Source organism: Thamnophis elegans, chromosome 8 (assembly GCF_009769535.1).
Source record: "Thamnophis elegans isolate rThaEle1 chromosome 8, rThaEle1.pri, whole genome shotgun sequence".
Lineage (NCBI taxonomy): Eukaryota > Metazoa > Chordata > Lepidosauria > Squamata > Colubridae > Thamnophis > Thamnophis elegans.
In genome coordinates, this window is record NC_045548.1 from 65,073,127 (window position 1) to 65,097,309 (window position 24,183).

Below are 24,183 nucleotides of genomic sequence, written 5' to 3' on the forward strand. Positions count from 1 at the left end.
ATGGAGATATCAAGATCTGTCAAAGAGGATGGGAAAAAGAATGAGATGATAATTACTGGATAGAAAGACAGTTGGAAAGAATAACTGTATATTTTTTTCCTCTTTTCATTCCTTTTTTTTAACTTTCTTTTTTTGTTTTGTTTCAATACTTTCACGGTATGGAGGAATGCACATACTCATACTGCGTATGTTTTGAAAAATGTTCAAAAACACAAGTTAGAATAAGCTCTAGATCTGTGATGGCAAACCTATAGCACGTGTGCCAAAAGTGTCATGCAGAGCCATCTCTCCAGGCAAACCAGCAGTCACCTGTTGCTCTTCTGACTTCCATGCACACATGCATACCAGCCAGCTGGTCTTTGCACGTGTGGGAGCACTGGAAACCGGAAGTGCAGCTCCCTGGCACACATGTGTGCACCAGGAAGCTGAGCTTCCAGTTTCCAGCACACACATGCACGCCAGCCAGCTGGTCTTTGCATGGACATGCGTGCCAAAATTGGAAGACCAGGTGACCGGCATGTATGCGCGTGCTGGAAACCGGAAGCTCAGCTCTTCCAGCTTCTGGAGCTCCCATGTGTGCATGCATGCCTAGGAGGAGCTGCTCTTCCAGGTTCCAGTGCTCCCCTGCGTCACTTGGTGTTGAAAAGTTTCGCCAACGCTGCTCTAGAGAAAGAATAAAATAGAATGAGAAACGCCAAGCCAATTGGATGAAATTTCCTCCCGGGCCAAGTTTAACCTGAGACCTCTCTGATCAGATAAGAAAAAAGGTCATTTCCCACCAAAGATGAACATTTCAATGAACAAATATAAGGTAATATTATGAAGAATGTGTAATATGCCAACTGGATTTATTTTTTTGCAATAAAGAATCACTTAAAAATAAAGTCACTGGGAGGAAGATTGGCCAACATCAACAGAGATTCTTTGCTAGAATTTTGGTGCCCACGTGCACCAAGGAAATATAGCTCTGGTTGTTGCAATTTACTAAGCTGGCTCAACTGATGTAACCATGCTACAGCCATTTCTGGTTTTCCCATGTACCCCTCTGATAACTTTTTCCTTATGTAAAAAGTGCAGCTATTATGATTGAGGCTCAGTTGGCTTGGATCTTAATCCTTGAACCTGATTGATGATCTCTGCAAGGGAAAATTTAAGCCACTCAGAGACCTGTCAGATTTCTCTTAAAATAATTTTGCTTGTGCAGCTTTGATAAATATATGTCATAAGTAAGAAAACATTCTGGAAAGGTATATAAGTTTTCAGATTTCTGTCAAGCAGTACATTCCCCTTAGATTTACTACTGTACTGAAATGTCTGAAACTGTTCCTGTTGATTATTTCCATTCCTGAGTCTGAAATACTTACTCGTTTTTGTAAACACTGGGCATTCAAAATCTTCGCTCTTAACTCTGGATAAGATTATTAAAGTCCTTTGGTGGCAGGATATTGCAAATAATGTTGTAATTCCAGACTTGTTAGCACTTCCATGAGAGAATTATTCTTGGCTGGAGCTGACGTGCAAACCTATTTTAATAAACATATTGGAACATGTTTATTCATTTCCGTGAATGGGGGGGGGGGGAGTATTTTTTGTTAACTCCTCGTGTTTTTATTGCCTGTTGGGCCAAGAACCAATTCCACCATCTGCTAGGTTTACAAATGCGTGACAGTTCTTGATTGTGGCTGTGCTACTGAGTTAATTTTCATCTCTCCAGACCAGAGGTGGTATTTAGCAGATTCTGAACTGTTCTGGAGAACCGGTAGCGGAAATTTTGAGTAGTTCGGAGAACCGGTAAATATCACCTCTGACTGGCCCCGCCCACATCTAGTCTCTGCCTTCCGAGTCCCAGCTGATCAGGAGGAAATGGGGATTTTACCGTGCCATGCCCACCCAGCCACTCCCACCAAGCCATGCTCCACCCACAGAACCAATAGTAAAAAAATTTGAATCCCACCACTGCTCCAGAACTGTAATTCTAGCAAGTGAACAAGAGGTTTTTTTTTATAAGAGGGTTCTCAGCCACTCATTAAACTAAATTTCCCAGGATCCTATTTGGGAAACATTAAAAATTAATCTGCAAATGTTGTTTTTGCTTTCCATACTCATAAATCAAAGTCTTATTTGCAAAAAAGAAAAAGAAAAGAAAAATAGCCAGGGAAAATGTGCCTGGAATTTCCCTGTGGAATCACACATCTCCTTTTCTTGGTTTCAAGGGACTGCAATTTGGCAGGCTTTTGATGCAATGGGCGAAATCTGTTTTTACAACTTTATGCTTCTGCATGTATGGAGAATATGCATATGGAAAATCTTATTTAGTAGCCGCCATTCTGCTTTAACACCACATCTAGTAGTCCATTAAAGTAGCGGTTTACTGACTTTGTTCTTTCAGAAGGAGCATGAAAATGTCTACTTTACAAAGGAAGATGCTAAAACTGCAGCCCTGATACAGCACATATAGGCAGCAAAATCTTCTGAATGCTTCTCTATAGGTTACCTACCAGGGTTTTTCACAAATGAATAGTTCTAATGAAAAAAAATGAATGAGTTGCTGCATACTGCAAAGCACCGTATCCAAAGCATTTCATCCATATCTCTCTCTCTCTCTCTCTCTCTCTCTCTCTCTCTCTCTCTCTCTCTCTCTCTCCCTCCCTCCCTCCCTCCCTCCCTCCCTCCCTCCCCCCTCCCCCTCCCCCCTCTCTCTCTTTTGCTGGTGATTCCTGGAACCTGCCCAGACCTTTCTGTAGTTTTTGTGATGTGACAATATTTCAGAAGTGTCTATGGAGATTCTCAGTCATCCAGGTGATGGCTATTCTAAAGGTGCTTTTTTTCAAGAGACAAATGGACTTTCTGGGTTTTTTTGCTTTTTCTTTGAAGACATTTTGCTTCTCATCCAAGAAGTTTCTTCAGCTCTGACTTGATGGTGGGGAATAGAAGGATTTATACTCCTTGCAGAAAGCTGGACATTTGTATTCTTTTAGTAAGTAGTTAAGGCCACCTGGAGGTTTATCTGTGTCCTCAAGGTCACCTGAGTGGTGCAAATGGGTGTGGAGGCTTTTGGGAGCTGTTGAAAGGGCTGTGTTGTAGACTGGAGAGAGATGATGTCATATCCCCCTCCCCTCTGTTGAGAGAGGGCTGTTCAATTCTGACATATACTCAGATTTATACTCTGCAAGTATAAATCCTCCCATTCCCCACCATTCATTCAGAACTGAAGAGGCTTCTTGGATGAGAAGTGAAACGTCTTTAAAGAAAAACAAGGAAGTCCAGTTGCCTCTTGAAGAAAAGCACCTTTGGTACACTTCAAAAGTGGTTTGCAATTGCCCTATTCCTAGGGCTGATAGAGCGTAGCACGACAAAACCGCGCTTGACTAAAGCGCACCCGATTAAACCGCATCACTGACGTCATCAACAGGGCGACAACAGCGAGCGCGGAGAAAGAAGGGCGCTTTAAATAGCGCTTTGAAAGCAAGCCGATTCAAGTTAAGGTAAGGGTTAGGGTTAGGGTTAGGGTTAGGGTTAGGGTTAGGGTTAGGGTTAGGGTTAGGGTTAGGGTTAGGTTAAGGGTTAGGTTTAGGTTTAGGGTTAGGTTAAGGGTTAGGGTTAGGTTTAGGGTTAGGTTAAGGGTTAGGATTAGGTTTAGCGTTAGGTTAACGGTTAGGTTTAGGGTTAGGTTAAGGGTTAGGGTTAGTTTAAGGGTTAGGTTAAGGGTTAGGGTTAGGTTTAGGGTTAGGTTAAGGGTGAGGTTTAGGGTTAGGTTTAGGATTAGGTTTAGGGGGGTTAGGTTTAGGTTTAGTGGTTAATTTTAGGTTTAGCGTTTACAGCATGCTTTTTTCTCCGCGCTGTTGTTGCGCTGTGATGACGTCAGCTACGTGGTTTTGTCGAGCGCCCTTTAGTCGAACGCGGTTTTGTGGTGGAACCTGATAGAGAGTGACTGGCACAAGGTTACTTAGCAGGCTTAATACCAATGTGGTCTCACGGTTTCTAGTCTACTTAACCACTATACCAAATTGGCTCTTTACAAAACATTCATGTGGTTAAAAAAAAAAAAGATGGTTGCTGCCCAGAACTTTCTTTGAAGATTTTATTCATTTGTTCGATTTATATCCTGCCTTCGAGGCACCATAGATATAGTTTCTTCCTTCTATTTTCCTCCAAACAACAACCTGATGAGGTAGACTTGGATGAGAGAGAGAGAGTAGCTGACTCAAAGTTAGTTACTCAGCTAGCTGTCATGCTCAAGGGAAAACTAGAACCCCTCCAGGGATGAAATGCTACCAGTTTAGACCGGTTTGCCTGAACCAGTAATTAAAAAAAAAAGCTCCTAGTGTTTAGTGTAGCACTTTAATCACTCTAATTTCCCAGAGAAGAGGATAAAGGTAAGGGTCAGGCCTGCAGCCATCTTTTCTTTGGGGTCTTTGGCCTGCCATACTTTCTATTATTCTGCTATGCATTTTCTATTGTGGGAAAATGGGAGGGGGGATTGTAAGGAGTCACATACTATGTAGTCACAACAAAATTCTTTCTAGAAAGCCAAGGTCATCCTTTGGTTAGGTTAGGTTAGGTTTATTCAACTTGTATGCCGCCCTATTCCCGAGAGACTCAGGGCGGTGAACAACCATGGGGGAAGGGGCACAAATAACAACAATTACAGACAAACAAATTAGAATATAACAACAGTCGCAACATTCGAATGGGGCCGGAAGATTCTTCAGCCCCAGGCCTGCCGGAACAACCAGGTCTTAGTGGCTTTGCGGAAAGCCGGAAGGGTGGTGAGGGTCCTGATCTCAACGGGGAGATTGTTCCAGAGGGGCGGAGCAGCCACAGAGAAGGCCCTCCCCCGAGGAGTTGCCAGCCGACACTTGCTGGTAGATGGAATTCGGAGGAGGCCTAGTCTGTGGGATCTAATAGGTCGTAGGGAGGTAATCGGCAGGAGGCGGTCTCTCAAGTACCCAGGTCCAATACCATGTAGTAACGATTAGCACCTTGAAGCGTGTCCGGAGCGTAATTGGCAGCCAGTGCAGCTCGCGGAGGATAGATGTAACATGGGTGTACCGAGGTGTACCCACTATCACTCGCGGAGCTGCATTCTGGACCAGCTGAAGTCTCCGAATACTCTTCAAGGGCAGCCCCATGTAGAGCGCACCTCTGTCTGTGCACTTCTGCACTTGACCAGAATTCGATGGGTGGACGCTACCAGCATGGCAGTGGAAGATTGGACCATGTGATGGACTTGTGGGTGTGGGGGCAAGATCTTGAACTTTCAACTGGGTGGGGAAAACCGGGAAGCTTCCAGATTCGAGTTTTCCCAGATGTGCCAACATGGCTCTCTTAATAAATTGAAACTGAGGAATGCTTTGCCTCGGACTCTGATTTACTTTTGGATGCTATTTGGAACCCTGACAAAGTTTTATCTTCATGTTGAGGTTCTCCTAGGGCTAAAATGTGTAGTGTGGCAAAACTTACCACTTTAGTTTGTGTGAAATACATATTTTATGACTTGCCATTAAAGTAGCCGTGTTGTGAATAGATAAAACAAATGTGTTTGATGTGCCCCATAATAACATTTAAAGTTCCAAACGTGCCCATCACTCCTAAAACGTTGGAGAATCATGGATAAAAATCTATATATGTAACAGATATGTAACTATATCTGTTACTTTGGGATCCACTAGATATTTTATTTCTGAGTTTAATTAATAAGAGGAAGGATGAAGGCTTAAGGTTCCTCTTGATGTCCTTCATAGGTTGAGTGATATTAGCTTCAGAAGCAGGAAGTCCTTTATGACCATTGGTATCTCCTTCAGAATGAACATATGATGTGGGAAAATGAGAAATTGACATTTTTGACAATCTACATGCAAAACTAAAAATACAATGGAGCACACATCCTTTTCAGTTTGCAGCACAATTTAAACACAATTTCCAGTTTTCAGGGTAAACACAAATGAACAATCGTTGATTTTCAATGCGATGTTTGTTTCACAGGCTCAGGCTACATGAAGAAAAAATTATTAAGGACCGAAGACACCACCTGAAGACTTACCCGAACTGTTTCGTTGCCAAAGAATTGATTGACTGGCTGATTGATCACAAAGAGGCCTCTGACAGGGAGACAGCAATTAAACTGGTGCAGAAGCTGCTGGATCGTAGCATTATTCATCACGGTAAGTGAAAAGAATCTACGTTCTCAAGCTCTGATCCAGAAATGTTAGGGCTCCTCAAAGACCTCAGGATCGATCGAGTGCTGTGGTTTGGGAATATAACATGAAATCACAAAACGTATAAATAAAAACATCTGGAATGTTTCATCCCTGTGTTTTATGTTTCAGTGTGTGATGAGCATAAGGAATTCAAGGATCTCAAACTTTTCTACCGCTTTAGGAAAGACGATGGGACTTTCCCACTTGACAATGAAGTGAAGGCTTTCATGAGAGGACAGAGAATATATGAAAAGTATGTTCCACACACAGTAGGTGAAAAGGGACAGCCAGTCTTTCCCTCTGTTCTCTTTTGCTTTCCTTCCTTCCTTCCTTCCTTCCTTCCTTCCTTCCTTCCCTCCTTCTTTCTTTCTTTCTTTCTTTCTTTCTTCTTTTGTATATGTTTTATTTGCAGTTTTCATTTTAAGAACCAATATATTTTGTGGATAGTGTAATGACTGGGTCAATACATTTTTGCACAACTCTAACAATAATACAATTACATATGCATAGCTTTTGTCTTCCGATTTCTAACTTTAATAAACTCATTATAGTTATAAAATGTTCTTTTATACATCAATTTATGTAATATTATTTCCCATTTTCTACTCCTCCTCCCTCCCACACTTATTGGGGTTCTTCCACATTCCTCTCTTTATCTTTAAACAATACTATTCTATCTTAATTGATTCTTTACCGCTTTCTCCAAAGATATATTTAAGCATCAATTTCATGTCTTACAATATGTTTATTGACCCCATAGGATCGCCAATATTTTAAATATTACTCATATTTCACCAAATTTATATCTCAGTTTTCTGTAATCACCAATAAAACCATTCTCCTTTGTTTCTGATGTTCCGTTAGGGATGTTGTGACATATCTAGGCAAAAGATCATGGCCCTTTTCAGAGAGAATAACAGAGTTGGAAGGGACCTTGGAGGTCTTCTAGTCCAACCTCAGCACAAATGCCTGTGAGTTGCTCAGTCGTCAGGGAATGCAGACTAAGAGTTCCTTGTTGAGATGCGCAGCTATAGAAATCAAATCAAATCAATAAAAAAAAAATAAGTTGCAGGGAGGGGTGAAATCAAGTCTGACCACTAGTGGGAATGGAATACAGTGGAACATAGGTCTGTCTAGTTATACTTGCTCCTTGTTGTCCATCAGTGTTACTTGACTGATTTGTTCAATGTCTATGGAGATTCTCAGTCATCTAGGTCATGGTTGTCCCAAAGATGGCTTTTCAAGAGACAATTGGAGTTTCTGTTTTTTCTTTGAAGACGTTTCGCTTCTCATCCAAGAAGCTTCTTCAACACTGACTTGATGGTGGGGAATGGAAGGATTTATACTCAATTGTTTTGCGCGCCAAACCGGTAGTAATGCCAGCAGGAACCCTCCCCTGGGCCCTGCCATTACCTGGCATGATGAACGGACTGCATGGAGACTCCTTGGAGGGGAGGGGTGGAATGGGAGGGGCAGGGTGGGCATGGCCAGCCAGAGGTGGCATCTGGGGGTTTTCCGAACTGAGCAGAATCCTAGCGAGATGATCATCCGAACATGTGCAAACCTCCAACAACCCACCCCTGATTTCTTTCAAACACCCCAGGTTTGAATTTCTCAAGGCACTCTCCAGAGGTCCAGAGGGGGAGATTAGAGCAGATGAAATATCCGCAGGAGCTGGCCATAGCTATCCAATGTCACATGTCTTTATCTGCTGATTTTCGAGGGGGAATCTCATTATAAATCAGTGATTGATGGGACGGCTGAGACAACCCCAAAACAGAGGAGATGGTGGTGACGGTTTGTTCTCCAAGCTTGTTTAGTTTCCGAACATTTCGTCACCAGTCTCTTGGTAGCATCATCAGTTGAAGTGTCTTGTTTCAGGTCTCTTCTGCTTTTATAGGCCTTATGTGGTCAGTTGGTCACATGACCGACAGGGCGACTCCACCATCAGATGTCCCTCACATGACTTGACCTGTCAGTCACGTGGCCGACTGACCACATAAGACCTATCAAAGCGGAATGTCAGGGTTGACACTGAAGACAATTGAAACCAGACACCAGAAACCAAAGTTCCGCTGATGATGTTACCAAGCTTGGTGATGAAACGTTCAGAAAGTAAGCAACAAGCTCAGAGAACAAACCACCACTATCTACCACATAAATTACAAATATTTTCCACCATTCCTAATGTTTTGTGATGTTTAAATGTTTTTTTCATTCTTTTTAGCTGATCAGCATGTTTTACTACTTTACAGCTTGTATATAAAATTATTCTGAGTTGCTGGTTTGGTACGGGAAAAATGGGGTTAAGTAGCATTTATGTCTAAAAGAATTAATATACACATTACACATTAAATGTATGATTTTCATCCAGTCCTAGCTCTTCAGGGGTTCCCCCCCAAGAGAAATGTTATGCTAAAACTAGCAAAGGTTATGGAAGATAAATCCACAGCATATCATTAAGATTCAGAACAGAAAGTTGCATGGGAGATATTGAATGTCATGCTAGATTGTTTGGGTCAAATAACAATGGAAGTAAATCATACTCTCTGCTCACAATAAGAGGCATGTACAGTAATTTTTGCTCAAGCTTTGCAGCTTGCTCGGAACATGGGTGCTGACATTTACTAGCAGTTGACATTTACTAGATCTGAGTAGTACAAAAGGTGAACCATTGTGTAATTGGGCAAATTAAATAGGAGGCTTTGGCACAATGCTTCCAATCTGAATAAGCAAAGGTCGCTATTTAGGGGGCACCTTATAGAGGAAAAAAAAGTTGCATTTTGATTATCTGTTGCAGATGACGGTATTATCATGTCAAAATTAAGGAAAAGGGAGATGGAAGGTGTACAGGTTTGTACATAGTGATGGATGAAGGGCTGCTTTTAATGTCTTCTAAAAATTACTTACAAATTGAAGTGTAGCTGTTTTTGTTTAAATGTGGATAAGAACATGTGGGAGGTGCCACTACAGGTGGAATCCTTGAAGATGGTGGTCAGTGATTGGTGAAGATCATCCTTTTATGGTATCTAAACAAGGTTTCTCTTTCGTTTTCTTGTCCAATTATTTTTTTTAACTCTTCAAGTAGTTCAAGAGATACTATAAATAACTCCCTTTTTATATAGTCCCTATGTGGGGTAGAGTCAGGGTTCCTGGATGGAGTTCAGCACTTATTGCTGAATAGATTAATTATAGATTAGCAATAGCAATAGCAGTTAGACTTATATACCGCTTCATAGGGCTTTCAGCCCTCTCTAAGCGGTTTACAGAGTCAGCATATCGCCCCCACAGTCTGGGTCCTCATTTCACCCACCTTGGAAGGATGGAAAGCTGAGTCAACATTGAGGCGGTAAGATTAGAACCGCTGAACTGCAGATAACAGTCAGCTGAAGTGGCCTGCAGTACTGCACCCTAACCACTGCACCACCTTGGCTCGTCCCTTCCTGATGCCCACCCAGAGTTTGCAGCAGATATTTTTTTCTTTGCACCCGAAGAGAGAATTATCCGCTGCTACTTAGGGTTGAACTCTCAACTTTATTTATTTATTTATTTAGTTTGTCACTCATGTACAAGATAACAGGAATAAGAATAAACATGAATAAGAATACAGGAAATGGATACAAATAAATGGGGACAGTAGGACAGGAACGTTAGGCACGCTGATGCGCTTAGCCACGCCCCTACTGACCTCTTAGGAATGGGGTGAAGTCAACAGTAGACAGTTTAAGTTAAAGATTTTGGGGGGCTGAGGTTATAACAACAGAGTTGGGTAGAGCATTCCAGGCGTTGACCACTCTGTTGCTGAAGTCGTATTTTCTGCAATCGAGTTTGGAGCAGTTTACCTTGAGTTTGTAGCTATTGAGTACTCATGTATTGTTACAGTTGAAGCTGAAATAGTCATTGTGAGAGGTGAGCATCTTCAGCACTAGGCCACCACGCTGCTCTCAAGAAATACTATGATATCAAAGCGTTAAAGAGAGCGTTAAAATGAAGCTGATATTGTTAACGATCAAACACATTGTGAATCATTTTTCTAACGCTTTAAAAAAAAATCTGCAAAACCTGATCACACGCTAATAGAAGAAATGAGAGTAAGTCATGGTTTGTACTAGATTTTACTTTTTTAATCCTGTCCAGACCTCCAGGAATGGCCCTTTGGTAGACATATGTTTATCCTCTGTTTCTTTTCAGTTCTTTTTTTTTTTTTAAATTGCCTTGCGGCTTATTTTGTTTACAGTAGCCAATAAAACAATTTGTTCTTAGTGTTCCTAACGCAAGGGATACAAAAAATGAGAAGGCCTACTGTGTTTTTATTACTCTGTTGTAAGCCACAAAGAAGAAGTTGTTTAACAAATAAGAGGGAACTAGGAAGCTTGATGGCAGCGATTTGAGTCAGATGTTCCAACTTGTAATTTTTCCTGAAGGAGATTTGGAAGATGCTCTTTGCCTCAGTGACGGAATATAAACAGGCACTTTTAAAGTGTCTTGTTCCTTTCCCCCAAAATAAGGCAGCGTCTCATTTTCTTTTGACCCTCAAATTGAGAGCCTTATTTTCGGGGAGGTCTTACTATTTTTGAGGTGCAGGAGGCAGGGAGCGTGGTAACATCATGGCTGCTGCTGTGTTGCAATATTTTCAGGAAGGGGTTACTTTAGCGCATGCGCTCAAAAGCCTGATTGTGCTTATTATCTGGGGAGGTCTTATTTTTGGGGAAACAGGGTACCTCATTGAAAAAACTTTATATAGTCCTCCCCAACCACAGCAATTTCGAACGTATCTTGATGAAAGGGAGAGCTGGTTTTTCCCTCTGTGGTTTTAAGACAAGCCAAATTCTGTAGCCAAGAATCATGAGTTCTGAACTCAAAATAAATACATGGATATTATGGAAAGGCTTGTTTAACTCTTAGGAATTAATAATAAGCTTACTTGATCCAGAACTCAATAACTAATGATAGGGAAAGATAGGTATCTCCAAATACATTAACTAACAATCTCTTAAACATTATACATCAATTTAAAATCCTCCCCTGAGCCCAATTTTCCATGGAAGGTCAAAAAATAGAAGGCGTGTCCAGAAAACATGGAAGAATTGCCACAGAATGAAGATGATGGTTGCTGGACTCCCAGAAAATTCTGTGAATGAATTGGATTAAAGTCAACATCTCAATTCAAAATGTCCTTTTTCAAACCATTTAATCTTCTAATCCAAGATTGGCTTTTCCTGTTTCCTACTATTTGTCAAGAATTGAGGAAGAATCCCCCCCCCTCCAGCATGCTATTTTGGCTTCTCTGTAAGAGGGATTGAATGTAGGAAAGCTGATGGCTTTGTAATCACCATTTGGTAAAATGAATGATTTGATTTTTCTCATGCATATGGAATACGTAGCATTGACCTCTAGATCTGTTAGGAGCAAGCAACCAGAACCAATTGTCAGGCCTTCAGCCATCTTTTGTTTTAGATCTTTGGCCTGCCACACTTTCTATTATTCTGCTATGCAGTTTCTATTGTGGGAAAATGGGAGGGGAGGGATTGTAAGGAATTGCACGCTATGTAGCCATAACAAAATTCTTTCTAGAAAGCCAAGGTCATCCTTTGTCTCTGCACCGCTGCACCTGACCAGAATTCGATGGGTGTAACGGCCAGCATGGCAGTGGGAGATTGGACCATGTGATGGACTTGTGGGTGTGGGAGCAAGCTCTCGAACTTTCAACTAGGTGGGGAAAACCGGATAGCTTTCAGATTCGGTTTTTCCCAGATGTGCCAACATGGCTCTCTTAATAAATTGGAACTTTGAGCAATACTTTGCTTTGGACTCTGATTTACATTTGGATGCTATTTGGAACCCTGACATTAACCCGAATTTCCCATTTTCCCACAATAGAAAATGCACCAATGGTGAATAGCTAAAGTCAGTAACTTTATTGTCTATCACCTATGTTACAAGAATTTTCCCAGACTTCTTGCCTTCTCTGGGAATGACTAGATAAGTCTTCATGGATCTTGGGGGGGACGTATCTGTACTTGTTTCTAATAACTATAGCATTTGGTTTCCGGTGCCACTGCAGTTGATGTTATTATTCACCTTCTCCCACTGATTTGAACCAGTTTGGTGTAGTGGTAAAGGGGTCAAGGACAACTCGATGCAGCCAAATCATCATGGACAACTTGCTGCAGGACAAGAGTTACACTAATATCAAAGAAATGATGGAATAAAATCTTTGAAGAAAGGATGCAAAAGGAAGGGCAAAATGAAATGTGAATGACAAAAATTAAAATATTTTTAAAAATTATTTTAAATTCTTGAATTGAATTGTTGAATTGTCCCGCAGGAAGTTGTCCTGTAGTGAGTTGCCCACGGCAAGTTGTCCCACTGCGAGTTGGGCTGCGGCAACTTGGCCATGGTGAGTTGGCTGAGGCGAATTGGCTGCACCAAGTTGTTCCATTCCGGTGGTAAAAGCATCTAGCTAAAAAACCTGGAGACCGTGGGTTCTAACCCCCATCTTCAACATTAAGAGCCGAGGTGGCGCAGTGGTGAAATGCAGCACTGCAGGCCACTTCAGCTGACTGTTATCTGCAGTTCAGCGGTTCTAATCTCACCGGCTCAAGGTTGACTCAGCCTTCCATCCTTCCGAGATGGGTGAAATGAGGACTCAGACTGTGGGGGCGATATGCTGACTCTGTAAACCGCTTAGAGAGGGCTGAAAGCCCTATGAAGCGGTATATAAGTCTAACTGCTATTGCTATTGCTATTGAGCCAGCTGAATGACTAGTCATTGTCTCTCTGCCCTAAGAAGGAGGCAACGGCAAAGCACATGTGAAATCTTGCCAAGAAAACTTCAAAGTCTTATCCAGGCAGTCCCCAGGAGTCAGCATTGATTTGAAGGTGCGCACACACCCAAACATCTGATTCAGCGCTTTTAGAATTCCATTATTGCTTTCTTCTTCAATTCTGACCCATTGATATCTTACAACATGTTAGAATGGGTCATCAACTTGCTCTATATCTGAACATCCTCTGTGATGTATATGTGTGCCTTACCCCTTTCAGTTACATCAGGAATAGGCATTATAGTCCATTTTATATAAACCTCAGCTTTCTCCTAGAAAAAATACTATTTTGCAACCAAATATAGTCAAGTTTTCTGAATGTGAAGAACAAGAGTGGGTAACCATAGCCACTTTGCCACCTGTGGATGTCAATGCCTAGAATCCCTGAGCCAGATAAGGTTGTGGGAGGACCATAGTGGCCCATCACTGATTAAGAGGCTATCTCTCCCAGTTTTAAAGTAGCAAATCTCAGTTCCCCTCCACCCTGGGCATAACATTTAACCAAATTTATCAGTTTTGATCCCTTCAGAAGGTTCTAACCTACTGGAAATGGCTTGTCTCATCTTTCAGAAAAAGCAACATATATTTCTGCTGTTTGTATTCCTCTCCATGGTTAGGCAACATAACTAATGTGTCACATTTTAATAAATCTTGCTAATTAATCGGGAATGAGATCAGACAACCTACACCCAGTAGCCATGATCTCAACAGCTTCTGTAACACGTTGTTTGTGTGCTTGGTTTATTTACAGTAACTAAAAAGCATATAAGTTAAAAATCAGAATGAATTACAGGAAAACAGAAGGAAGGAACTGGGTCTTTCCCCCAAACAACCACAGAATCAATTTTCCATTCCAAAATCTCTTCTTGTACTAGAATGGAAGTTTATAGTGATGCCAAGGAATAAAAAAAGGTAGTGACTCACCTGTTGAATATCATTTCTGTTTGGCACCTTTTATTCTTCTCAAAATTCCAATTCCTCAATACCATCAATATTACAGGCACATCAACTAGTGATTTTAATTATGAGACTGATTTGCCTGCTACGGTTGTACCTGAACAACAAATCCTCTAGTTGCATTATATTTGGAAATTCCTGTTACCATGGACAGCCCAATAACAAAAGGCGATGATAATATCGATGGTGGCAATTGCTCTGTCTTGGTATCTTTGAATGTATTCCTCTGCAAATAAAAGACAGGTGTGGATGAGGTCGCTTTTGACAAGTGTGTGCATGTGAATGTATTTCCCCTGGAAATTTATTGTTATTTATTTATTTATTTATTTATTTATTTATTTATTTCTGTGACGACTTTATTATCTTATTTTGTTTTGGTTCATGGCGCCCTCAGCCAGATGTTCAGACTGGAATTGGTATTTTTATCCACCTAATAAGTCCTTCCAAAGGACCTAGAATAGGTAGATGTTGATGTTAGAGGATGTAAGCTGTTTGGAGTAAAGCTGCTTTTTGCAATGGACTGATGGTGAATTTGTCAATGCCGATGTTGTTCATGTGGTGCTCCAGCTGTTTTGGGGTTGCATCAAGGTGCCTATTACTATTGATATTACCTTTCCTTTCTCTTGCCACAGCCATTGTCATCGTCATCATAGATTCTTTCTTAATACTTTAGGATTCTTTCTTAATAGTTTACCCATTTTAAGGAAGTACCGTGGAGTATCTACAACTAAGGAGAAATTTCCTCCTTTTAAAGGGAGACCTATTAATCATTGGAACGACTTGCCTCCAGAAGTCGTAGGTGCTCCAACAAAGGAGATTTTAAAGAAGAGATTGGACAACTATTTGTCTGGGATGGTATAAGGTCTCCTGTCTTGAGCAGGGGGTTGGACTAGAAGACCTCTGAGGTCCCTTCCAGCCCTATGATTCTTCTTCTTCTTCTTCCTCCTCCTCCTCTTTCTCCTCCTCCTCCTCCTTCATTTTATTTTAGTAATAGAAATATCACTCTAGTTCTATTTCCAGGTAAAATTAATCTGTATTTAGTAGCTAGAATTCTTTGACTCTTCCAATGATTAAGGAGTTAATAACTCTCCTTGTATGCAGATGTTTGTTTATTTAAAAGTGAAGCATGTGATTGAAAAGAATCACTTGCCTAATGCAGGGTACTAATTATCTTTTATCAGACAAGAGGTTTTATGTGACTGATGAATTCTTCTAGCAATGTAGCATTAAGTTAATTACTCCCAAAGTCCCCAGAAGAGAAGATTGAGAGTTGTTATTATAAGATTTCTGCTTGTCCTTCGCCAATGGAGAAGGAGAAGGAGGGTCACCATGAAGTTCATGTGGATCAGTAATAGGCTGCCTTTGGCCCTGACATCTAAGAGACCTCAGTGCTTTTTCTAATTCCCTGTTGTGGCCCGCCAGCAGCCTGTGGAGCTGGCAGCAGATTCGGACAGTGAGGAGGTTGGGGAGGAACATGGGCCAGTCCTGGAGTCTGGGGAAGGCTCTGATGAGGGCTCTGTGTCAGAGGCAGAGAGGGGGCCAGAGCTATATGACTCTCCAAGACTCCTTGCCAAGTTTTGCAGATATCAGCCTGTCAGTTCTCCAAGCCAGATAAGGTCTGTGACTGTAAATCCTCCCTGGAAAGACTTTGCTGGATGTGAATGAGCAGACTTCACAGTACATTAATAAAAGGTTTTTTTTGTTGGGATCAGGAGTTTGCTTCATGCTCTTGGGAAGCCTTGGTCAGAACGTTCCCCTCACAATTGTCAGACACACACACACACACACACACACACCCCGTGCAAAACCAAGAAAGACACAGAGTTATGTCTAAGCCATTTCCTTTATTGCTTCCCGCCTATATACAGAAATCTTGCCAAACTAAAGCATCTACTTGCAACATTAAAGATATACTCTGATAATATCTAGGGAGGAGCTGTCTTAACTCTCTTTCTCCCAGCCAAATTGACTAAACTTCTCTCTTGGTCCTCTGGAATTCAGCCCCTCCTTCCTGGGAATCCAGACTACACCCACAAAATTTCCAATTCCCAGAAAAATAGCCGAAAACCTTCTCTTCAAACAAAATAAACCTAAATTCAGTTCCCAGGTGTTTTGAACATATCTGTCAAAAAGAATCATCCCTAGCTTGATAAGCTTCTGTTCCTAGAATTAGTAGAAATTGTTCTGACCGAGGTTTCCCAAGAGCATGAAGCAAACTCCTGGTCCCGACAAAAACACCTTTTATTAATTTACTGTGAATTCTGCTCATTCACATCCAGCAAATTCTTTCAAGGGAGGATTTACAGTCACAGACCTTATCTGGCTTGGAGAGCTGCCAGGCCGATATCTGCAAAACAAAAAGGAGTCTCGGAGAGTCATGAACCAATTAAGCGAACTATTTGTCTCCTGCAAACTCCACTCCCCTTTCATTCCTCTTTTATTTCCTCTGGGAGGAGCCATTCATCATCCACCTGTGGTTTTACTCCCAGGTCGACCCCTGTTCTTTAGCTGGTCCCTTCATCTGGTAACTCTGCACATGCGCATACTGGGAACAGACTTCAGCTGTTCATCTGCCTCACTGATGTCTGACTCTGAAGGCAGCAGATAACTGGCATATGGCTCTGGCCCGCTCTCTGCCTCCAACACAGAGCCCTCATCAGAGCCTTCCCAAGACTCCAGGACTGGCCCATGTTCCTCCCCAATCTCCTCAATGTCCAAATCTGCTGCCATTGGCCACTAGTAGGATACAACAGAAATAATCAATGTTATAATTTTATATTGCTTCCTACCATGAATATGGTCGAACTTTTATGTAAAAAAAAGCGAAGGCAAGTTGAAATCCCCCAGCACCATAAGCCTGGGGAACTCAACTGCCAGCTCGGCTACTGACTCGAGGAGCGAGGGGAGAGCTGCTGCGATGCTGTTGGGAGGCAGATACGTTAGCAGCAAGCCCACTTGACCCCCAGGGACCAACCTCACCAGCAAGGACTCACACCCGACAAGCTCCGGAGCAGGGATCCTACGAGGAACTAAAGACTCTCGGATAACCACGGCCACTCCCCCACCCCTTCTCTGGGGTCGCGGCTTGTGAAGCACCTGAAAACCCTCTGGGCACATCTCGGTGAGGGGGACTCCTCCCTCCGGGCCCAGCCAGGTTTCAGTAATACATGCCAGGTCTGCATGCCAGGTCTACATGCCAGGTCTGCCAGGAAAGCTGATGGCTTTGTACTGACCATTTGGTAAAATGAATGGTTTGATTTTTCTCATGCATATGGAATACGTAGCATCGACCACTAGTAGGATACAACAGAAATAATTAATGTTATAATTTTATATTGCTTCCTACCATGAATATGGTCGAACTTTTATGTAAAAAAAAAGTTCTCTGTAATATACCTTGTATTCACCATTTGGAAATTGATTAATCAACCCTCCAAATCTTCACTTTGCTCAATATATTCTCAGTCAATAGTTTCAAACAAAAATCATGTTCTTTTTTTGTATGTGTGACTTTTAACATAGTTCCTAACAGGCTAAATAAAAGGAATCCTCCCCAATACATCACGCAGTCTGAATGAGAAACATTTCCAAGAAGAAAATTGTATTTATTTTTACTAGAAAAGTTATGGGATACTAGATATAAGCCAATATCCTGCTGTTTCCATTCAAAACGCATTAAGGCTAGCAATTTTCTGTTGCAAGCATTGATAGGAGTACCTTTTCAATTTTACTTTTTTTATTGAGAACATTCTGTTCTTAGTCTGGGATTAGCATCCAATCAAAATTTTGTAGTTTTTTTTTTAAAATGCAAGAAACCGCATTTTATATAGTATATAATATATACATACATATAGGCAGATAAAGGGAAGATGCTATACTTTTTTTTTCAAATATGCGATTACTACAACATAAAGCTAAAACTTGTTACTGTTTAGGGAGGGGCTATAGTTTTATTCAAATTTCACTCTAGAAGAAGGCAATGTCAAAGTCCTGCACTTTTATCAAGATTTTTGTAACCATTTTTACTGTGGTTGTTAGTCGTTAAAAAAAAAACCACACGGTTGTTAAATAAATCATTCAGTCCCTAAACAAATCCAGCTGCCCCAATTGAACTTGGCTTGTTGCCACAAATCACAATCACACAACCACAAGGGGCTGCAACCGTTGTAAGTGCAAGCCAGTTGCCAAGGGCCGGAATTGCAATCACACAACTGCGAGAATGGTTCAACGGTCATAATTATAAGGTTGGGGTGTGAGTCGCTTTTACAGAGGCTGTCATAACTTGAAACCATTGTCGTAAGTCAAGGACAACCAATACTACAAAAGAAATGTGGGGGGAAAAGGTTAAGTAGGAGGATTGTGATGGCATCAGGGGCTTGCAGGCTAATAGCTCCCATAAAGGCTAAAGAAGAAACGAAAGAGGAGCAGCACAAATTCTGAGATCCCATCTAAACTCCACATTGCGTTGAAGCTTCAAAAATTAAAAAATATGTATCGACTGTCTTCAACGTGATGTTTTCCAGATGTACAGTATTTGGATTTCAAGTTCCAGAGCTTTTAACCAGAATGGCTAGATTCTAATACTGTCTGTAATTTTTTACAAGCCGTAGTTTCTATACATTTGGAAAATATCCATTTGGGAAAGGCAGATGGGTTGGTTGAATTATAACCTGGCCCACAGACTACCTCGTGATTTGCTATGAAAAACAGAGGCATAATTGTAGCTTTGTCTGTCTAATTAATGTATCTCACCTTTTCTGCTTTAGTTTTCTTTTTATTATTATTGATTTATAATATAAAATAAAAAAGAGAGTAGCAAAGATAAAGGAGGGAAAAGGGAAGAGAAAAGTGTAAGATAAAAGGGGAAAAAGAAAGAAAAGGCATTGACTTCCAACTCCCTTTGGTGCAGTAGAATAAAATAATAACATCAAACCTCAACTTTTTACTTTTATATAATGGTATAAACGAGCCATTTCTATAACAACCAACCTATGTAATTGGTGAAACCCAAATTCAGAGTTTCATTTTTTTTTCCACCTCAAGCACAAGGTCCAGAAGTCATTTCTGCTTTAGTTTTCAGAGTTTGATTTGCATAAGAGAGCGGAGCAGATAATACTTGCTTCAACCGTGCGTAAAATCAGCTTGATAAGCAGCAAGCTAAATGTGAAATCATCTGGTTTATTAGATCAAAGCAATGGCTTGGGTCATCCATTCATTCATTCACTCAGAAATTGGAACCATATGAATGAATTTCTGCAATAAGTCCTTGACGTATGATTACAATTGGGACTGGAAATCCAGTTGTACGTCGTTGGGATTGTAAATCGAGGCACCCCAATTGCTTTTCCAACAATTTCCCAGCAATCGTTAAGGAAAACACCACAGTCATTAAGTGAACAGCGTGGTTGTTATGCGAACCCATTCTTCCAAAAGAGCTTTTTTTCCCCAGGAATGTGGGAAAATGGCAAAAATAGGGGTCACAAATCGTGGTCATATGACCATGGTAAAGTAGAATAAAATATGGATTAAAAATATAAGAATGAAGAGGTTGCATAAAAAGGATAGTTAGAAGCTTGCTTAAAGGGACAGAGAGATGTCATTAGCCTCTAACCACAAGATGTTTAGCCAACATCCTTATGTAAAAAGTCCAAACCACAAGGTTCAGATAAAGTTCGTTAATGACACGTAGTCCATACCTGTAACAAAAGGCGAAGTAAGACCCCCATCTCCTTATAAGGCTTTTTCCTCAAGGTAACCAATAAGAAATGAGTTAAGTGTTTCCGTGTCACGCTGTCTTTGAGAATGTGTAAGAATGTGTGCTTTGATGATGAAGGTTGTTCAGAATTTGCAATGTTAGCCTTTTCGCTAACGTTCTGAACCTGGCTGCCAAATAAACTTTTCCTGTATCCAGAGAAGTCTAAAGCCTGTCATTTTCTGCAACAGTGGAATGCTACAATTGGTCATACAAGCGAGTCAGTTGCCGAGTACTTGGAGGATAGTCATGTGACCAGGGGGTTGGCATGTGACCAGGGGGTAGGAGCCAAGGTGGCGCAGTGGTTAGAGTGCAGCACTGCAGGCTACTTCAGCTGACTGCTAGCTGTGGTTCAGCAGTTCAAATCTCACTGGCTCAGGGTTGACTCAGCCTTCCATCCTTCCGAGGTGGGTAAAATGAGGACCCGGATTGTTGTTGGGGGCAATATGCTGACTCTGCAAACCGCTTAGAGAGGGCTGAAAGCCCTATGAAGCGGTATATAAGTCTAACTGCTATTGCTATTGCTATTGCTAGTTCGAATCTCACCGGCTCAAGGTTGACTCAGCCTTCCATCCTTCCGAGGTGGGTGAAATGAGGACCCAGACTGTGGGGGCGATATGCTGACTCTGCAAACTGCTTAGAGAGGGCTGAAAGCCCTATGAAGCGGTATATAAGTCTAACTGCTATTGCTATGATATTTTACAACCTTCAGAAGTGCTTTATAGGTCATAAAACGCCCATTCTGAGCTGTAAAAATGACCAGTTGTAAGTGGAGGACTACCTGTATGATGTTCTTCTGTGAATGTTAACAAAACGAAGGAGATCATTGTTGATTTTAGTAAGAGACGGCATAATCATAATCCCCTTTATGTCAAGGCTGCCACTGTGGAAATGGTCAATAGCATCTGAGGGGTGCAGATAACTAACAATCTGGCTTGGTCTCTGCATACGTTATCTTTAGGGAAGTGTGCAAACCAGCGTTTGCATTTCCTGTGTCGGATGAGGAGAGGGCATCGTTCTCATTCTAGCCACTTTTTACAGAGGCACGACGGAGAGCTTTTTAACAAACTGCATCACTGTTTGGTTTGGTGGCAACAGTGCCTCAGATAGAAAGTCCACACAGAGAGTAGTCAGGACAGCCGAGAAGATTATAGGAAGGTCACTTCCCGTTATCCAGGATACTGCTTATAAGCGCTATGTGCTTAGAGCTCAAGGCATTGTTACAGGCCCCACACACCCACTTTACAATCTGTTTCTGTTGCTCCCGTCTTGAGGGGGGGGAGGGGGGGAGGTTTCAAAGTATTTCTAGCAGGACTACCAGTTTATGTAACCGCTTTGTTCCCTATGCCATCCGTCTGGTAAACTCGCAAGATATTTCCCCCCCTCCATTCAAACTAGACTGTATTGTTTCTCTGTGTCATATATGTGTGTGTGGGTATATGCATAATGGCATAATCTAAGAGAGCTGGACGCAATGAAATTTCATTTTAATATATGCTGATTAGTGTACATTTAAAGTGACAAAGTTTCCTGCTCTACTCTACTCTACTCTATTCTGCTCTGCTCTGCTCTGCTCTGCTCTGCTCTGCTCTGCTCTACTCTGCTCTGCTCTACTCTACTCTATTTTTTCTATTCTATTCTATTGGTGTGTGCATTGATTTTCCCCCCTTTCCATTCCCTACTTTCATTGCAGGCTTATGAATACTGAAAATGTTATTTTACAAGCCAGAGAAGAAGAAGGAGCAAAATATGAGCGTACTTTCATGGCCTCGCAGCTAATTGACTGGTTGATCCAGGAAGGAGAAGCTGCCACAAGAGCTGAGGCTGAACAACTCGGTCGCAGACTTCTGGAGCACGGAATTATCCAACACGGTGAGAAATGTCTTCTCTCAGTCACATCACTCTTATCAAGATGACAAAGGATGATAGGTTTGGTTCCCCTAAAACATATATGCTAGTCGTTCCTGACTCTAGGGGGCGGTGCTTATCTTCGTTTCAAGGCCGAAGAGCCAGCATTGTCCGAAGACGTCTCTGTGGTCATGTGGCCAACATGACTAAACGCCAAAGGAACATGGAACACTGTTACCTTCCCTCCAAATGTGGTTCATATTTTTCTACTTGCATTTTTACATGCTTTTGAACTGCTAGGTAGGCAGAAGCTGGGACAAGTAACGGGAGATCACTCAGTTACACGGCACTAGGGATTCGAACCACCAAACTGCTGACCTTTCTGATTGACAAGCTCAGCATCTTAGCCACTGAGCCACCACATCCCTATATCGAAGAATGATAAAAGGAGTAGAAAGATGGTAGGAGAGGCATCCTATTTAAACCAAACAGGATGGGGATCCATTTTTAAGCTAAAAATGGCATTCTGGCTAAAAATTGCATTTTGCCTGGATCATACAGCTGCTTGCTCCAGCTGTCATACAATCCAGAAAAATGTATCTTTGGATTAAGGAGTTATAGACAGGTGTGATGTGCCTGTTCCATAAGTACCTCCTTAAAATCAAATCCAAAGCACTGCGTAATCTACTGATCAAATATACAGTGCTTGCCAAAACGGCAAGAAGCTTGCTGCCTATCCAAGGTTTTGCATTATAGTTCTCATCAGACCCATCTCTAACATGAAGAGTTGCAGAGTTTGTTGTCCAAAACATCTGGAAGGCATCACACTGCATATGCTGACACAAGATGCTGGTTCTGGATAGAGTTCAGTCTATATAACAATAGCATTATCCCTGAGAGAGTTAGGCTCGATAGTTATTATTTTATTAGATTTTTCTTAAGTTATATTGACTCATGGAGAATCAATTCTACCTCCATTCTCTCTCTACCCACTTTGAATCAAGTGACTGTTTTCACTGAGTAAATGTTGATATATATTCTACTAGTTCTAAAAGCAAACTGTTATTTAGCCCCAAGGTCTTTTAGCTAAGATCAAGTGTGTGTTTATCTCCCTTTGTGGGTAAAACAAACAAAAGCTAGAACTTTGTCCAGGATTACGAGAGGTCTTGGCACAAGTCAGAAGCCTGCTGGTGCATCCATGAACCTTTACCAATCTCTTTCTTCACTTAACAGCTGTTTAAAGTATATCAGTTGCTATTCGGGAATTTTCTCCAATTTTAGAGAGTTGGATTGTCTTGGTAACCTAAGTATTTGGTAATCTAGGATTATGAAGGACAGAACAACCGAACAGGAGTGCAAAAATCTTGGTGCTTTTGTGTACTGTAATGTGTGAAGCTTAGCTTTTTTAAAAAAAACCTCTTTTCCAGATTCTTTGTTGTCTGTAAATTTCAACTTCTGTCATTGGAATCCTGGAGAAATCAGGCAGTCCTAGCTGAACAGGGCTACCTTAAACTTAAATATATCTCAATTTGGGTTCTACTTGATAGACACTTGACTTTTTCCAGTTAAGGGGTAGGAAAGGCCTTTATCTGAAACCCTTGAGGGCATGTTCTTAAAGTCTTGGGTTTTTAAATTTGCCCTTTTTGGGCATAATACTTCTGGAACAATCATGAACCAAACATTGGTTCTTAGTTTAGACCAGAGGTGTCCAAATTTGGGAACTTTAAGACTTGTGGACTTCAACTCAGTTCTGGGAGTTGAAGTCCACAAATCTTAAAGTTCCCAAGTTTGGAAAAAAAAACCCCAACCTTTGTAGTCCTTTAAAGTCCTGTACGGCATAGGGCCAGGCGACCGCTTCACTGTTACCCATCGCATCAGATCTGGCAGGAGAGGCACAAAGAAGCGGGGTGGGGGTGGGGTTCAACTTATTTTTCAAAGCACCAGGGGGCAGGACAAGAAACAATAGATGGAAACTAATCAAGGAGAGAAGCAACCTGGAATTGAGGAGAAACTTCCTAACAATGAGGACAATTAACTAGTAGAATAGTTTGCCTTCAGTCATTGTGGGTGCTTCATCACGGGAGGTTTTAAGAAGACACTGGACAGTCACTTGTCTGAAATGGTATAGGTTAAGATGGATTAGAAGACCTCCAAGGTTCCTTCCAGCTCTATTCTGATTGATTGATTGATTGATTGATTGATTGCTGCTCGTCCCATCCACAAAATAAATCTATTAATGAAGAAAGACTTTTCTGCTACATCAACAGTCCTGTGGAATATTACCTGTTGCAAGGTGAGGTTAGCTCCGACCCTTACGGTCTTCCATAAGACCCTCAAAGTACAGTTTTTTTCAGCAAACTTGGGGATCCCATGGTAAGTTTGGGTCTTTTTCTATTTCAACTAGAATGAGGAGATCTGTGCTGGAGTTTTAAAATGAAAGTTTATTTATCATTGTGAAACATTGTTGTGCAATGAAAAGAAAATCAACCGTGGGGGGAATAAAATCTGTTCTTCGGCTAGCATATAGAAATGGAGAGGGTCTGATAGTTGTGCGGGATGTAAGGAAGAGGTGAGAAAATAGTTATACAGGAAAAAAACT

General features: G+C 41.4%; 1 protein-coding gene across 1 annotated transcript in view; it reads left to right on the top strand.

The window, feature by feature from the left end:
• Positions 1-24,183, top strand: part of DEPTOR (DEP domain containing MTOR interacting protein) — a 95,478-nt gene that overhangs the window by 32,683 nt on the left and 38,612 nt on the right. The window contains 3 exon segments of the mRNA XM_032222633.1: positions 5,986-6,164; positions 6,330-6,453; positions 21,430-21,608. Coding sequence (XP_032078524.1) covers positions 5,986-6,164; positions 6,330-6,453; positions 21,430-21,608 — 482 coding nt within the window.